At 50.4% G+C, this 15,807-nt stretch overlaps 6 protein-coding genes across 8 annotated transcripts; 2 read left to right on the top strand and 4 right to left on the bottom strand.

Moving 5' to 3' along the window:
* The first annotated feature begins 2,232 nt into the window (after nt 1-2,232).
* Nucleotides 2,233-6,657, top strand: PPTG_00215. 2 transcript variants are annotated; one of them, XM_008891587.1, is made up of 3 exons: nt 2,233-3,006; nt 3,072-4,889; nt 4,952-6,657. In XM_008891587.1, the coding sequence occupies exons 1-3, from the start codon at nt 2,311-2,313 to the stop codon at nt 6,155-6,157; spliced, it is 3,720 nt and encodes a 1,239-aa protein (XP_008889835.1). In that variant the 5' UTR covers nt 2,233-2,310; the 3' UTR covers nt 6,158-6,657. The 2 variants fall into 2 exon arrangements, with proteins under 2 accessions (XP_008889835.1, XP_008889836.1); XM_008891588.1 differs by having other exon boundaries at nt 2,233-4,889.
* PPTG_00214 (hypothetical protein) lies at nt 6,248-7,024 on the bottom strand (the record flags this gene model as incomplete). Its single annotated transcript, XM_008891586.1, has 1 exon — nt 6,248-7,024. One exon carries the CDS (start codon nt 7,022-7,024, stop codon nt 6,248-6,250), a length of 777 nt encoding a protein of 258 aa, XP_008889834.1.
* A 121-nt stretch (nt 7,025-7,145) lies between these two features.
* On the bottom strand, nt 7,146-8,287 carry PPTG_00213 (hypothetical protein; the record flags this gene model as incomplete). The annotated part of the gene is made up of 5 exons (XM_008891585.1): nt 7,146-7,599; nt 7,670-7,744; nt 7,802-7,916; nt 7,981-8,132; nt 8,202-8,287. 5 exons carry the CDS (start codon nt 8,285-8,287, stop codon nt 7,146-7,148), a joined length of 882 nt encoding a protein of 293 aa, XP_008889833.1.
* A 187-nt stretch (nt 8,288-8,474) lies between these two features.
* Nucleotides 8,475-9,254, bottom strand: PPTG_00212 (hypothetical protein). The gene is made up of 3 exons (XM_008891584.1): nt 9,221-9,254; nt 8,985-9,153; nt 8,475-8,914 (listed from the first exon to the last, which is right to left on the bottom strand). Exons 1-3 carry the CDS (start codon nt 9,225-9,227, stop codon nt 8,683-8,685), a joined length of 408 nt encoding a protein of 135 aa, XP_008889832.1. The 5' UTR covers nt 9,228-9,254; the 3' UTR covers nt 8,475-8,682.
* Nucleotides 9,255-9,322: 68 nt separating this feature from the next.
* Nucleotides 9,323-12,898, top strand: PPTG_00211. Of its 2 annotated transcripts, XM_008891582.1 has the most exons (4): nt 9,328-9,510; nt 9,587-9,674; nt 9,739-10,558; nt 10,669-12,898. In XM_008891582.1, the coding sequence occupies exons 1-3, from the start codon at nt 9,349-9,351 to the stop codon at nt 10,551-10,553; spliced, it is 1,065 nt and encodes a 354-aa protein (XP_008889830.1). In that variant the 5' UTR covers nt 9,328-9,348; the 3' UTR covers nt 10,554-10,558; nt 10,669-12,898. The 2 variants fall into 2 exon arrangements, with proteins under 2 accessions (XP_008889831.1, XP_008889830.1); XM_008891583.1 differs by lacking the exon at nt 10,669-12,898 and having other exon boundaries at nt 9,323-9,510; nt 9,739-10,663.
* Nucleotides 10,488-15,693, bottom strand: PPTG_00210 (hypothetical protein). The gene has a single exon (XM_008891581.1). It carries the CDS (start codon nt 15,592-15,594, stop codon nt 10,702-10,704), a length of 4,893 nt encoding a protein of 1,630 aa, XP_008889829.1. The 5' UTR covers nt 15,595-15,693; the 3' UTR covers nt 10,488-10,701.
* Nucleotides 15,694-15,807: the final 114 nt, after the last annotated feature.

Here is a 15,807-nt window from a genome sequence, read left to right as displayed (position 1 = left end):
GCTAAAAATGCTGATGTATTGATTTTAGTTCATCTGCGAGCGTGAGAACTCCTCTTTGGGTCCACGAGTGGCTGAAGAGGCTGTAGATCTGGCGTCTCTTCTAGATGTTGCAAATGAATCACGTGCTCTGAAGGTGAATCGATGCATGCTGGTATCTCCACCGGCGAGAGCGTAGGCTGCGCAGATCTCACGTGCATTTGTAGGGCTGGTGGTTGCTTGTCTAGTGCAGCCGCGGTGCTGCCACCGGTCATTGGCATAACCTGAGCTGACTGAAGAATATTGTCTGGGGCTGGTGTGTTATGACAGAGTCCCGGACCAATGTACCACAGGTCAGGACTACAGGCTTCTGGAATTTGGCAAGGAGACAAGAAACGAGAGATTGAAACTACTTACAGGCGCGTTGAAAGACGGCCGTATTGCATGCTATATCGTACGCGTCTTCGACGATCTTGTCGATTTTATTCTTTTTCCGGATCAGTATGTCTTCAATATAAGAATCTACTAAAACAAATTCGCGCTTGAGATCAAGTTCGAAGGGCAGAAGTGGTCCGCTCACCAGATCGACCAAAATCTTCCCAGCGAGGAGAGCTCAAAACTACCCTCAGATGCTCGTCGCTGCTTTGGAAGCTTCAGAAATTGATCTCGTCTTGACCCTCTCCTTTTACTGTGTTCTCTCTGCAAAATAGTACTGGAGGAACACGATACTTCTGACTCTATTGTCTTATATCAAAATGACTATTTCCGGCAGTCTTCTACTGTGTTACAATAGGATAACATCTTATAGCTCCCACTAATACTCAATCCTAGTTGCTCTTTTCAACCCTTCTTCTCCCATGTGTCCTTCTTCCAATGCAAGAGTGCCTCGCAACAACAGCCTCTCTTGCTGTGAGATGTTGCTCCATATAGCCAGAAGGTCAGGCTATTTAGGTTGCGCTATACGTATGTGCAACCATATCCAATTAACATGTTGCGAAGAGTGAGAGCAGGCACTTAGGAAACCATCACTGGTATGTAGTGGTGAGTGCCAGTTAGTATGTCTTGAAACCAATGAGGTGATTTTTTTTAAGACAGAATGCTGCCGGATTTGTTTTTTGAAACACTTATAGTGGTTTTCCTTTTCCCTAACTATAGGAATATCTTTCATAGCCTCCCTTTCTTCTTGGTCTGTACTTCCATGGCCTTTGTGAGCTTGATGCTACGGTCTGATGGCGTAGCCGTCTGGTACACAATAAGAAGATTGAATTTGTCGAGAACAGTTTTTGGCATACTTTTGCTGGTGAATAAAGGTCGTTCGTTCCGACCTCGACCGCCTTTCTGCAACTGGCAGTGTTACGGCGTCGGTCGTACGGGTGGCACCGGTGGGAGTCCTCACCACGAAACTCGAGGTTGCAGGCACTACGCCTTGACAGTACTATCATGTAGGTCCTTCTGCAACCCTCGACATTGGCGGATGTGATGATAAGGCTTCTGACAGTAGCCGCACACTTCGTCATACGACACAGTGTTGGGCGTGGTCTACACAGGATCAAATAGCGCACGCTCCGCTTTGGTGATGCGGCTCTCAGGTGTGCCTTTTGCTAAGGAGTACGTGTTTCCCTTTCATCTTGCGGGTTTTGTCCTCAAATCTCATTTTGAGCTAGTCGTACGAGGTATACTTCCGCCAGCCTTTCCATAATAGTTTTGATGAATCCGACGACATCTTTCCTACATATGGCAGTAATCCGTCGACCGAAGATCGCTGGTCTGGCAGTGGTCGGCCCAGACAGCTGTTTAGTAACATTTTGGCAGAACAGTCCAGTCGACTAGATTTACGATAGTGATCACGTTGCGTTCGAGTTCAATGCATAGTATGTGTATACAATATGATTTCCTTCCGTAATATACGCACAGGTGTCAACACCATCGATAGATTTTATGGTATAACATTGCTGATTTATGTCTCAATTTTCTGGAGTGGCTTCGGCTTGTATTGACTCCAAAGTGCGTGAATATGAAAGGAAATGGGTCGTTTAATTGAACTGTAGCGGTAGTTTTAGTGTCACCTAATCCCTCAACTAAGTTCCTCTATGTCAGAACGCTGTTGTACGGTTTTATGTGAAATATAACGATTTAAATTCGGAAAATTGTTTGCGATTGTCTCAAATATGTATCCTAAATAAACAATATCACGAAATGAAAACGAAATTTCACCAAACGTTCCATAGCGCCCGAGCCGATATTACATAACGCCTCGACCTCAAAAAAAAGTAGCGACCATCAAAACTGCAACCAGCAAGAGTTTGCAGCTTGCCTTTGTGTTTCCTCGCTGTCATGGGTCGTATCACACGGCTAGAGCTCGAGAACTTCAAGTCGTACGGCGGGTATCACATCGTAGGGCCGTTCCACCGCTTCACTGCCGTTATCGGTCCCAATGGCAGCGGCAAAAGTAACCTCATGGATGCCATTTCCTTCGTCCTGGGTGTACACTCGCGTCAGCTGCGCTCCAATCAGCTACGCGACTTGGTGCACAGGTCACCGACTGACACTGCTACCACCGATCGTTCGGCGTTCGTGACGCTCGTGTACGAGCTCTCAGCGGGCGAGACGCCGCCCTCCAAGTCACTGGCAGCCCAGAACCAACAGAAAGAAGTAAAATTCACGCGTCTCATCTCGGAAAAAGGCGTGGGCTCGTACCGTATCGACGGCCAGGACGTGAGCTCCGAGAGCTACCAGAATCAGCTCAAGGAGATCGGAATTTTAGTAAAAGCTCGCAATTTTTTAGTTTTCCAGGGAGATGTCGAGTCCATTGCCAGTAAAAGCCCCACGGAGCTCACAAAACTATTCGAGCAGATTTCCATGTCGGATGAACTTAAGAACGAGTATGAGAGGCTTTTAAAAGAGAAGGATGCGGCCGAAGAGAACACAATTTTCGCCTACAAAAGGAAGAAGGGGCTCGTGGCGGAGAAGAGGCTTGTGAGAGAGCAGAAGGAAGAAGCTGAGCAGTTCAGACAGAAGCAAGAAGCTGTGGTAAGGTCATAAAAGTGGGATATAGGGTCAGAATGCGTACTAAATGGGTGTATTGCTGCTTGTAGAATGATCTACGGGTAGAGCACTACTTGTGGCAGCTTTTCCAGGTTGAAGACGACATTAAACAACGAGAAGAGACCGTGAGGCAGTACCAGGATGCTCGACGTACTTGCAAGCAGAAGGAAGACGCTGTAGCACAGACGTACAATGAGAAGATGAAGGGGTTAAACGCCAGTCTTCGCGAGGTGAAGACGAATCGCCAGCAGATCCAGGACTTTCAGAACGAGATGGAAGATATCCAGCCTCAAGTGATTCGTCTACGAGAACAGACTCAGTATTCACAGAGGAAGATCGTCGAGTCGGAGACAAAGGAGAAGACTATGAAAGAGCGGCTGGAGGGGAAGTCTAAGGAGATTGAAGCCTTGAAGAAGGATCTGGAAGCTCTGGAAAAGGCCAAAGCTGATCTCGACGCGAAACAGGCCCAGGAGGCGAGTCAACGAGGCGAGGAAGGCTCGCTGGTGCTGGAAGGCTCACGTTTGGAGGAGTATCATCGGATCAAGGAAGCTGTACAGGTCAAGACAAACGTATTGCGAGATGAACTCGAGTCGATCTTACGTCAGCAGACCGCAGATAAGAACAAGGTGGAGACACTCAGCCAGGAACATCAGGAGAACATGAGGATGATCGAAATGCTGACTGACGACCTCAAAAAAGCTGACGAGCGTGTCATCAGTATGCAGCGAGTCATTTCTGACACGGAGCGCGATATCGCAGAAGCTAAGATGAAACTGCAGAATACTGACGACGAGAAACGCGGTCAAGCGGAGGAGAAAGAAAAACTGACAAAGCGGTTGGAGCGCGTCAACAACAAGTTACAGGATCTGAAAGACGATAAGCGACAATCGCAGGCTGAGGCGAAGAGAGCGGACACACTGGAAACGCTGAAGCGGCTGTATCCTGGCGTTCGTGGTCGTCTTGTAGATCTCTGCAAGCCGACTCAACGCAGATATAACATGGCTGTGACTGTGGCGACTGGCAAACACATGGACGCGATCGTAGTGACCGACTACAGAACAGGACAAGAGTGTATTCAATACCTTCGAGACTCTCGTGCAGGCAGCGCTCAGTTTATTCCTCTGGACAAGATCCGAGTTAAGCCGATCAACGAGCGCTTTCGCGGCTTGGGAAACAACATCAAGATGGTGGTCGATGTGGTTGAGTGCGACGCGGAGATTGAGCCAGCGCTGCACTACGCTGTGGGTGACACGGTTGTCTGTGATTCTATCGACGTTGCTCGCGATTTGTGTTTCCGCCAAAACGAGAAGGTGAAGGCAGTGACGTTGAACGGGATGGTTGTGAGCAAGAATGGCAGTATGACGGGCGGTAAGACCCAGAGAGACTTGCGTCGTGCTGGCCGATGGGATGAGAAGGAGGTCCAGGCTTTACAGCAGGAAAAAAATGGTTTGATCGAAGAAATTCGCGCTATTGAGCGCCACGGCGCATCCTACGCGAAGCTACAGACTCTACGTACACAGATAGAAGGGCTCAGCAACCGACTCACTCATGCAAAGGCCGATTTGGCAATTACCGAGACGAATAGACCCAAGATCCAGGCTCGAATTGATAATGCTCAGAAGCGAGTGGCGGAAGTGATCGATCCAGAGCTTCGTAAATTTGCAGCGGCTGTGGATTCTCGCAAGGGCAAGCTCAAACAGCTTGAGGAACAAATCCACGGAGTTGAAGACGAAATGTTTGCAGACTTCAGCGAAGCGATTGGCGTCGACAGTATCCGTGTCTACGAAGACAGAGTGCTTAAGAGACACCACAAGGCCATGGAGATGCGACGCAAAATTACAGAACATGAAGCGAAGCTTCGCGCACAGGTAAGGCAGAGGCATTGAAGCAGCATCATTTATATTGCCGCTAATATTTCGCTTCGTCCCAGCTCGAGTACTTGCAATCTCAAGACTTCAATCAACCCATGCTAGCAGCAAAGGAACGTGCAGCGCGAGAAGCTCAGCATTTGAAGAAGTTAATTGAAGAGGAAGATGGCCTTATGAAAAAGTTTACAGCCTTGCGCAAGGAAAAGAAGGAGCAAGAAGGAATGCGCACAACTTTAACTTCTAAGGTGGAGGAGCTTGAGAAAGAACTCCGAGAAATTGGCAGCAAGAAGAAGAAATACGAGGAACGCAAGGGCAAAATCCAACGACGAATTGCGTCAGAGGAGGCGGTGCTTGAACGTCTAAAAGATCACAAGACGGAGCTCTTCAAACGTGCAGCGCTGGACCAGATCAAACTACCAACTATTGCTCGTAAATCTGCCAACGGCTCCGAGGACGTCGAGATGGAAGTAGACGCAAGTGGATCAGGTAGCCCTGAAAACGCGGAGCTTTTACTTGGAGATGACGCAGCCAACCAAGATGTGGACTTTTCGTCGCTTCCAGATGCTCACGTCGTGGTGGATGATAAAGAATTCGACGAGATTAGCGCCGACTACGAAAAGCGGATTAGTGTTCTACTCACGGAACTCGAGCAGATACAGCCAAATATGCGCGCATTGAACAAGTTCGACGTGATCCAAAATCGAATTGGAAAGGAAGAAGAGGAACTGGACCGCATCAAGCAACAGGCTTTCGATACTGCGTCAAAGTTCGAAAAAGTCAAACAAGCTCGTCACGATCGCTTCATGGAGGCGTTCAACCACATTTCAGGAGTGATTGACTCGACGTACAAGCAACTCACCAAGAGCTCCAAGCATCCACTAGGTGGTACGGCGTATTTGAACTTAGAGAATACGGAAGACCCGTATCTAAGCGGGATGAAGTTCAACGCTATGCCTCCAATGAAGCGATTCCGCGAGATGGAGGAGTTGTCTGGTGGTGAGAAGACTGTGGCTGCGCTCGCGCTGCTGTTTGCGATCCACAACTACCGCCCGTCGCCTTTTTTCGTGCTTGATGAAGTGGATGCAGCACTAGACAATGTGAACGTCAACAAGGTGTCCACGTACATCGCCAACTGCGACTTCCAGTGCGTCGTGATCTCGTTGAAAGACTCGTTCTACGAGAAGGCTGACGCGCTGGTCGGAATCTGCAAGGACATCACGTTGCAGCAGTCCAAATCGATGACACTGGATCTCACCAAGTTTGACTAACTATCAAGACCGACTAATTTTTTTTTACGTTTGAAGCTGCAGGCGTACAGCTTTTCAATGGAAACCTAGTTTATTCTACGGCTTTTTATGCTAACCTTCCAGCTCGTTCCTCGCCCCAAAGCGAGTTTTCGACGAGTGTTCAGCTTCTTTTTGCACCAGCTCCTTCAGACGATGATCTGCAGCTGCTTGTGCTCTGGAGAATTTACCATAACGACGCTCTTCGTAGAGTAAAAAACACTCGGCTAGACGAATCTTGGAAGGTAAGTCCACTGTCACTTGACTGGAAGCAAATGAAGCTGAATCCAAGAGTACAGATAGATCGTCTTCCTCTGGCATCTCGATAGCCCAGAACACGCGCATACTTTGATCTAGACCTCCGATGGTTGAGAAGGGGTTTCGTCGAGGTAAACGCACTCCATCCATTGCAGCAGTGGCGAGTTGGCTTTTACTTACGAAATCAAGATCGCTGGTCATTTTCAGTGCGTAATTCAAGTTTCGCCATAGGAATGGCCGCGTCTGGAGCATACGACGTCTCCACCCGGCAATGGCATCTACTGTAGCTAACGACAGCTCTCGAACACGAAGGAGAGCTTCTAATAACTCGACGCTTTGGTCGTCTCGGAAGGAGCAGCAGCAGCGCAACAACTCGTCCAGTCCAGCTTCTCGAGCCACGATTGCTCTCAACACAACCAACTCTTCTTCCGACAGCAATCCCTCGTACGACAAAGCCTTGGTGCTGGAATACCTTGCCACTACGTTAGAAAACTGCTGTCCTTCATCCTTTTGCTTGTTTGGCTTCGACATGTAAGGCTTCAAAGGCTCGTCCTTCATCTCACGAAAATCCTCATTAAAACTTGCCGACTGCATTCTATCTGCTCTTCGCGTTACAAAGAAATTGTGAACAGTCGGTCATTTTTTTTTCTTTGGCTCCATTTTTTTTTTCGACCAGCTAGTACGATAACTGTAGTTTTGTGCTAAATGGCTCCACTTATTCGCGTTCAGCAGCACGACGCCGGATTTCTTCCCAGGTCGTGGGTTTTGCTGGAGCATCATCTTCGCTGGGCACTCCAAAGAAATAGTCATCTTCGTCATGGCGCAGTGCTGGAACATTTTTGTCTGTTCCTGCGCGACGAGTATCCCGCGAGTAGTGCGCGTAAGGGTCACGAGAGAGAGGAGCATCACGGTCTCCAAATTCCGATTCATCGGAATTTGGAGGCTTCGCACCAAAGAAAAATGGTGAACGACTTCCACTGTCGTTCGGCTCTCCGAAAGCCTCCTGGTCTCCGTCACTGGAATCCTTCTTGTGTCGAGGAGTGTCGAGTCCAGTAATCGGGGGAATGCTGCTAGAAATCCCATTGTCGTAGCGAGGAACAGGTGGGAGACTCGTCGCTGGTTTCGCTCCAAAACTCGCAGGTTCATTTGCTTCCTCATTCCACGAGTCACTGCAACACAGAGAGCAACAAAGTGAGCACTCGTGCCACTAAGCAACAGCTAAATTGACTTCTAACGTACGTAGCAGCCGCTGAATGTTTAAATTTCTGGTTCAGCTCCTGCACGAATGGGTTATCCGGAATCTTCTCCATCAAACTAGCACAAAAATAATGAGTTTTTTGTCTACTACACACATTTTCACATTCTCCTCACATGGACCTAGCCCGAGTCGCAAACGGCGACTTGTCCGACGGCAGCATCAGCAGGTCCGAGAACAAGTCCCGACGGATGCTGATGATGCCGTACGAAGCTCCAAACAAACCACCAGCTATAAAAACAAGAGCATTTAAATACAAATATCATGGTGTTACCCTCAATAATTCTTCACTCACACATCATGGCGAAGGCCCCTGCCGCTCTTTTCTGATTCCTGGAGAGTTTCCAGAATCCGGCCATTACGGTGGAGCCAAGAATCGCGCCTAGCGCAGCGCGGCGGCGGCCCATATTGGCGTAATGAGCCAAAATTTCCATCTCGGACTCCGTCCTGCGGTGTTTTTGTACCGTAGATATGAGGAATGGACTAAAACTGTAGAAGGAGAATAGTGCTACGTACTTGCCGATAAAGGACGCATCCTTGTCCTTGGACATCTCCGTGCTCAGCGTGCGGATGGCGTCGTCCACAGGCACCGTCGACAGCATCTTGGCTTAGAGCGAAGGATTACTATGGGATGTGGGGCTAATACGAATACGGAATTTGATTGGAAAAAATGATATTTGTATGACGAATAGAAAAGCAGGAGATTGTATCCATCTTCGCTTCAACTTGCTGGAAGCAGCAAAGTTGCTGGAGTGCGTGCGGTTCAAATAAACAAACTGAGCACGCTAATCAAGCGAAGAATTCATACATGGTTGATCTTGAAAAAGCTTAGCTCGTCCTAGGACGGTGCTTGATGATAAGCAAGACTAGCTATCTTATTCAAAAATGCCGTGTAGCGGACCGCTACTAGCGGTTTACAAATGTCGTCACTCACGTGCTCAGTACCAGCAGCCTTGAATATCTCGAATTCATCCACTACGAACTAGTTGGACTCTCTTCAGCTCTTTATTACGACGCCTTCCTCCGTCAACCGCTTGTTAATCTGCTTCTCCACGTACGCAAAGAGCTCAGGAATATGGTCGGGAAGTTGGCACGACACAAAGCACTGTCGGCCAGTGCGTCTTGCAAGTCTCTGAGCAATCTGTTGCTCCTCCATCTCCGGGGCCCCCACAATGGACGTGATGAGAGGCATGGGGCTGTAGCGTGTGGCGATGGCCGTCGACAGCGATCTAAGGCATAAAATTATCAGGAAAAAATAGTACATGTAATAAAATGCAATCTTGACACTACCCCCCGTACCCGAGACGAGGTTTGTCGGTCGCCGATCCCATCCACACGAAGATGCAGTTGCTCAGCAGCCAGATCTGGACCAGGTAGCTCTGGTCCAGCAGCGTCCCAGGCAGGTCGATAATGCGCAGTCCGGCGTCATCGCTCAGCTGGAGCTGCTGGAGCTCCGCGTCAAAAGTAGCTGCTTATCATAACGTAGAGGTTAACGCGGAATACAAGTACATCGCCTGAATTGACGCATCACCTACGTTCCATTTTGCTTCGGGTCAAACGAAAAATGGTAAGTAAATCTAGTTTTGATTGGTCGAAAGTTTTATCCAATCACAACCACTATATTTCTGACCATCATTCGTCTGGCCGCCTAGTGAAAGCCAACATGTCGGCGGATGCGAGTCTGGAGGAGCTGGAGGCGCGGCTTGTGACGTTCACAGAGCAGCTGCAGAACATCCATGAGCTTTTGCAGAGTGACCCCACAAATACCGAGTTCCTGAGTATCGCCAAGGACCTCGTGGAGGTCATCCAGCTCACTAAGGAGACGGTGCGTCCGTTGCGGAATGGTTTACCACTAATTCTTAGCTAACTTGCAGCTATTTATTTCTATTTCCGCTCTTTAGATCGATCTCAAGGTGAATGCTGCCTCGTCCTCCCAAGTTACTGAGTCGCAGAAGACCCAGGAGCCACGTCAGGAGTCTTTGACGCTCGGTACGGGACCTTTTAGCTCCAAATAACGACGAAATACTTAATTGCTGTTTTTTTGTGTTTTCAGAACTGAAATATGAACCAGGCTCAGTCGTCGAGGCTCTACAGCAAGGAGTGTGGTACCCAGCCCACGTGGACTCGTTGACGAGCGATGGTAGCTACAACGTCAAGTTCCTGGGCTTTGGTACCACCGCAGAGCTGAAAGAAGACGCTCTAAGAGCCATTGAAGTCGACGAAGATCAAGCTTCCCAGCTGCCAGCTAAGGAGACCATTACAGAGGGATTCAAGTGCCAGGCTAAGTACTACGCGGACGCTGTAGTATACCCCTGTTCAGTCACAAAGGTCACTGAATTGGGCTTTCAGGTGCTGTTTGACGGCTATGGCAACTCGGAGGAGGTGCCGTACGAGTATTTGAGACCTACAGCGCTGCTACAGTCGGAGGTAGGCCCTAATACTGCTCAGACTAGCCCTACTAACGCAGTTGATGGTGCTACTGCGCTTGCTGGTGCTGCAACAGCCCCTAAAGTGGCACCTGCGGTGATCCACAAGCCCATTAAGATTCCAGAGAACCTGCAGATTTTGCCCTCGGACACGGAGGCTGAAAAGGAACGCAAGCGTAAGCGTATCCGTGCAATTAAGAGCCTGAACCGACACAAAACTATTGACAACGAACGCAACATCAAGCAGCACGACTGGAAGGCGTTCCAATACAAGGCCAAGAAGAAAGGTTTGAAGAAAGGCGTCAGTGGAGTGCTCTCTAAGCGTGGTTCCAGTATGTTTGCTTCGCCCGACACGGTACAGGGCCGTGTGGGCGTTGTGGGCAGTGGCCAGGGCATGACTACCTTCCAGGATACACGAACCAAGAAGCCGAAGCACGCTTAAAGAAGGTAGGCAACGCGACTAGGTAACTTCATTGCAGGGATTGCTGCGGTCTTTTATTTTCTGCATTTCCTAGTACAACGCAGTTGACGCAATTTGTGGTTTCCCCATTTATCAGTTTGTTCAAATCTTCTGCAGGAGCGTTACCCGTTTAGACGATGTCCTCAGCGGTGCTTATCTTGCCGTGTTGGTGACGTGCTGACCCGGTCAATCGCAGACTGTTTTCTCTGCTCCTAGCGCTAGCGTTGGAATTTCCGGAGCCGGTACGTGACCTATCGCCTCTGGAATTGTTGCGCAGATGGTCGTACTGGGAGTCGTCACTCCGTGCTGCTTCGAGGATATCCGGCTCGCTCCAACCGTGGCCCCCAAAGCGTGGCGTGGAGCTCCCTCGACTGCCTGTTCTTGACACGTTTCCGTCTGGGGGTGAAGCCATTATTGTTTTTACCGGCAGCGTAGGCAGCAACATCGAGGCATTTGTTGACAGGAGCTCTTCGTCAAACGGTGACTGCAGCTCCACTACGTCTGTGTAGCCCGCTAAAGACGAAGGTCGTCCAGCCGAAGAAGCAGATGATATCGGAGATAAAACCGCCATCGCCCCCAAACTTGCTTCGAGATCACCTTGGTCTTCTTGCTGACGCCGCTGAAGACGCCGCTGTCGCGCCTCGTTCTGTTGGTGCACTCTCAAAAAATTCGTGAGCTGCTCGAAACTCTGTTCGTAGCCCAAAGAGGCGTTAAAGTGGTGCACCATGCTCCGTGAGAAGGTGTAGCGCTTGGCCAGATCCACTTTGTGAAGCGACAGGAGAATCGGAACCAGAAGCTTCCCTCGATCCTCTGCAAACGCCAATTGGTCGGACAGCAGATCGCAATTCGCTGACAGTGGTGACAACACTACCAGCACAGCAGAACAAGACAGAATGGCGTCCTTTGCAGCAAGCTGGCGAGTTTGAACAGGTAGACGAGCAACTGGCTGGTCAGGTCCACCAAAATCTGTGCCAAAGCCTCGACTCTGAGCCTCTGCACCCACGTGATCTGATGGCTGGTGCGCGTATTGTACAGCAGGGACAGTTTGATCCACGACACAGCGAATGCCTTGCTTCAGTAGAGATTTTTGCAGCCGCAAGCAGAAGGAATGATGAAAATCTCCATGTGCGATGAATACGAACGAGTCGGTGGCAGAAGTGAAGGCGAGAGATGAAGCGAGCGACTCGATCCTTCGCAGAGGACGGAAAAGCGGCACATTAAGTGGGCCTTCCGGGAAGCTGATCTGTGCGTCGGAGTCTTCACATTCACCAGTATTGCCAGATGCAGTGGGCATTCCACACAGTTCTTTGTCTTCTTCCTCGGGGTAGCACTCACTATCGTTGCGACGACTTCCATGACGAGATGTATCTTCGCCAGCTCTACCACCAGTATCATGGCCAGGCATCTGTGCCTGTTGTTGCTGTTGCTCTTGCCGTCGCGCTAGTCGTGCACGATGCTCTTCGATCTGATCTTGAATGCCATCAAGAAGCATTCGCAGACAGTGGCAAAAGGCCTCATCATTGTAGTCGGGAACAAGCTCGAGGTTGCTGGCAACGCGCTTGCCCACCATATTCGTCACCTCATTATCGTCCTCGATCCGGAACTCTGACTCGTCCTCACGAGAATCTGTGTCCTCAATGGTATGTGAACTGTTGCTTGTTATCATAGGCCGAGCTTCCTTGACACCGTCACCTTTATCTTCGGATAACGAGTATGGGGCATGCTCACTGGTTTCCATGGTATAGTTGTGCTTGACCGCTGGTCTGAAGTCAATCACCTGACGAGTCCATAGGTAAACCTGCAGTTCCTCGGAGATCTCCATGTCTTCGCATTGGATGGCTACGACAGGGATGTTCTGCATTTTAGCGAACGCCAGCTCCTTCATGCACCACTGCGACTGCGGATAGTCTTTGGTCAGTACAGCCAGCACAAGTGCACTGCTTTGAATGCCTCGAGCAATTTCCTGTCGCCAGACCGAACCACCAGTAATACCTGTAGGTCCCATGGTGTCGATCCAGGTCGTAACTCGCTGGCGTTCCAGTGCATCTCGAATCTTACGAGCCAACGGAGCATGTGCGTGGCTGTAGCTGATCATAACATCGCGTTGACCTGCCTCCTTCTTCACAGCAAACCGCAGAGCTGGCGATCGCGCACAGTCAATCGCCCGTTGTCCGAGAAGATTCACAGCCGTCAAGCTTAAACCAGCGCGCACGAACAACACGGCTGCGGTCTGGTTACGTCGCCGTAGCGCCACGTGAAGAGCAGAATCGCCATTGCTCGTGCGTGTAGCGTGCAGGTCTACACCGTAGTCAAGCAACAACTGGAAGATCCGTGGGTCTAATCCACGAGCAAGTGACCTTTGTCCGCTCAGCATGACACCAAGATCCCCTTCCTCGTCGCCAGCATCGTCACACTCATCATACTGCACACGGTCGTCACTGAGCTTGTCTCGCTTACCTGTCGCTGTCTTATCTCCTCGCTTAATGGACGCACACGCACCAGCAGCACAGATACACAGCAATGGATCTCCTTGAGCATCACGAACGTTAACGTCAGCACCGCTTTCCAAAAGCGCCTCGACAGCGCGTGTGCGATTCAGAACACAAGCCCAAGCCAACGGTGTGCGTCCAAACACGTCCCGTGCATCAACGTTAGCTCCATATCGCACGAGAAGTCGAATGATACGAGCATGTCCACGCATCGCAGCCCAATGGAGCGGAGTGCGTCGAAAGCAGCCGATCACTTGTTCCCCCAGCGTGTCTGGATCCGCTCCGTGTTCCAGTAAAAACGCCACTTCATGTCGACGTCCACCAGCGCAAGCATCGTGAAGAGGAGTGAGCGCCACGTCTCCGCCGTATTTCTCCATCTGTCGAGCCACAGCAGCGTTACCTGCGATCCTTGCAACTTCAAAAGCAGTGAGCAATATTCCACTGGCGTCTCCAGGCAAAGCAAGAGGGTTGCCACCAGCATCGAGCAGCAGCCGCGTGCACTCCTTATCCACGGCCCAATAGAGCGGCGGTGTGGCAAAGCGCGGGTGTGTTGACAATGCCGTTGCATCAGGCTTTGCACCATAGCGTAACAGTAACAATGTGAGCTCGACATGGCCCATTGTTACGGCTACATGAAGAGGAGTTAACAGTGTAGCTTGGAACAGCCCGACAGGGCCAAACGGATGCGAAGCACTTGCCAGTCCAGGAGCTGCACCTCCATTCCCCGCACCACCTCCTGCTGACGCACTCGCCACTACACCTGCACTGGAACGGCGTACAAGCAAGAAAAGAAGGCGGAACATCACTCGATAGAGCCACGCTAAATCTAGGCGCAACAGCTCCAGCTTGTCACGTTGTTGGACGTCAAAGTGACCATTAGCAAGCAGTTCGCGGACGACCTCGATCTGGTCAAAAGCTACAGCCACGTGCAGCGGGTTGCGCTGTCCACGAGCGAGTAAAACGAGTCCACCGAGATTCCACACGCGCGGCTCGTACCACTCCGTCGCAAATTCCGGGCCGGAAATGCTTACAGCTGCTTCCAATAGTGAACGCACTTGTTCAACATCTCCACGCTTCGCCGCACTGTATAGCGCCACTTTGACGTAGTGTATCTGCTTCCTCTTGCTACCCGATGGTACATTACCATCACCGTTGCCCTCCTGTGTCCCGTCGTATCGGTCTCCTCGCGCTGCTTTTCGTAGTCGCATGCAGCGCTTCCAACACGCCCACGCAGGAGCTGGTAGCCAGGCGTAAAGAGGTGTGGCGAATGATTTTTCCACATAATCGAAACGAGAGTGACCCGGTACGTATCCGCGCTGGAACAGGAAGTGTAGATGAAGTCGGTGGAAGAGCAGTATCTGTCGCCATCGCAATATATAAGCAAGAACTGCCACGAGCTGGACTGCGAGAAGTATCAAGAAATAACCTGTGGCGAGCTGCCGATCGCACGCGATGAGCATCTCGGATATGCTTCCGGACTCCGATGGCACGAACATTACTACCAGTAAGAAGATAAGGTACGGGATCTCCACCACCACAATGATTTCACACAGCGTGAATAAATAAGTCTTCTCGAACCGCTGGTGCTCCTTGGTGATATCTGCGACAGACGAAGACGGCGCCACGACAGATGATGGCTCACCATTGATCGATGACGCTGAATTAACTCTGGAATAATCTCTGCGCGCACGTCGATACAGTCGGCAAGCCTTAAAATTTAACGCAGGTAGACAAAGTATCACGTTGGCGACCATCGAGTACGCATACATGTCCAGAAACTCGAGTGAATGATCGTGACAATGCCTTTCCGCGTCATCTCCCGCTCCATCGTCCTTATGTGCTAGAATAGCGGGTACGACCACATGATTCAGTAGTTCTCTTAATAAATATACCACCACAATGAGTGTCGAGTTGGCCACCATCCTGGCACACAAATACGTGTTGCTGTCTCTCTTAAGCCACGGAAATACACACCACAGCACGCGTCGTATCCTCATGTAGCACCACCAGAGTTTCCTGATCCGCATCTGTCCACTAGCGTCCACATAGTAATGACACGACGGTAATGCTGCTTTACCGCACTCGGGAATGTCCACATTGCAGTTCACAGGAGGTGTCGACTGTTGCTGCGTCTCGGAGCTGACTGACGGTCTAGAAGAGTGTGCAGATACAGCAGAGGGCGCCGCTCGTCTGTGCCACTTGCTGTGAGGATCTGACGTCGTCTCTGAGTGCCTCGAACCGTGTGTGCGGCCAGCTGAGCTCGCTGAGACCTGTCTGTGACTATGGGGTGAATGCTCAGCCGCGTCCATGAGCGGAATCTCGTAGCTGGGCGGTGAAGGACTGCGCTGGTCATAGCTCTCGCCAGTGATTGGCGATCGTCCGCCATTGGTAGAGAGCGGAGAGTGTAATGCGTGGAAATAACTGGAGATACCTGGCGGCTGCTGGACAGGCTCAATGGACGAAGAGGACGAGCGCGACGCAGCGGACACGTTGGCGGCCTCACTGTTGCCACTGGGCTCCGAGAGCGACCCCATCGCCCGCAGAACTGCTCTGCTATGCTCTCTAGATTGTCGAAGCTGTTGTAGTTCGCGCGGTCTAAAACTGTATGTTCGATCGAGCTATTCCGCTGGATTACGCGGATCAATTACTTAACAAGTAACTATTAAGTAAGCATTGTGATTGGTTTAATTTCCTGCCAATCATACACCTTAAAAATTATTCAAATGTTACTTAATGGATACTTAAAT

The sequence above is a fragment of the Phytophthora parasitica genome, assembly GCF_000247585.1.
Source record: "Phytophthora parasitica INRA-310 unplaced genomic scaffold supercont2.1, whole genome shotgun sequence".
NCBI lineage: Eukaryota > Oomycota > Peronosporomycetes > Peronosporales > Peronosporaceae > Phytophthora > Phytophthora nicotianae.
Note: the sequence above shows the minus strand (reverse complement) of the source record. Positions and strands in the feature narration are given on the sequence as shown.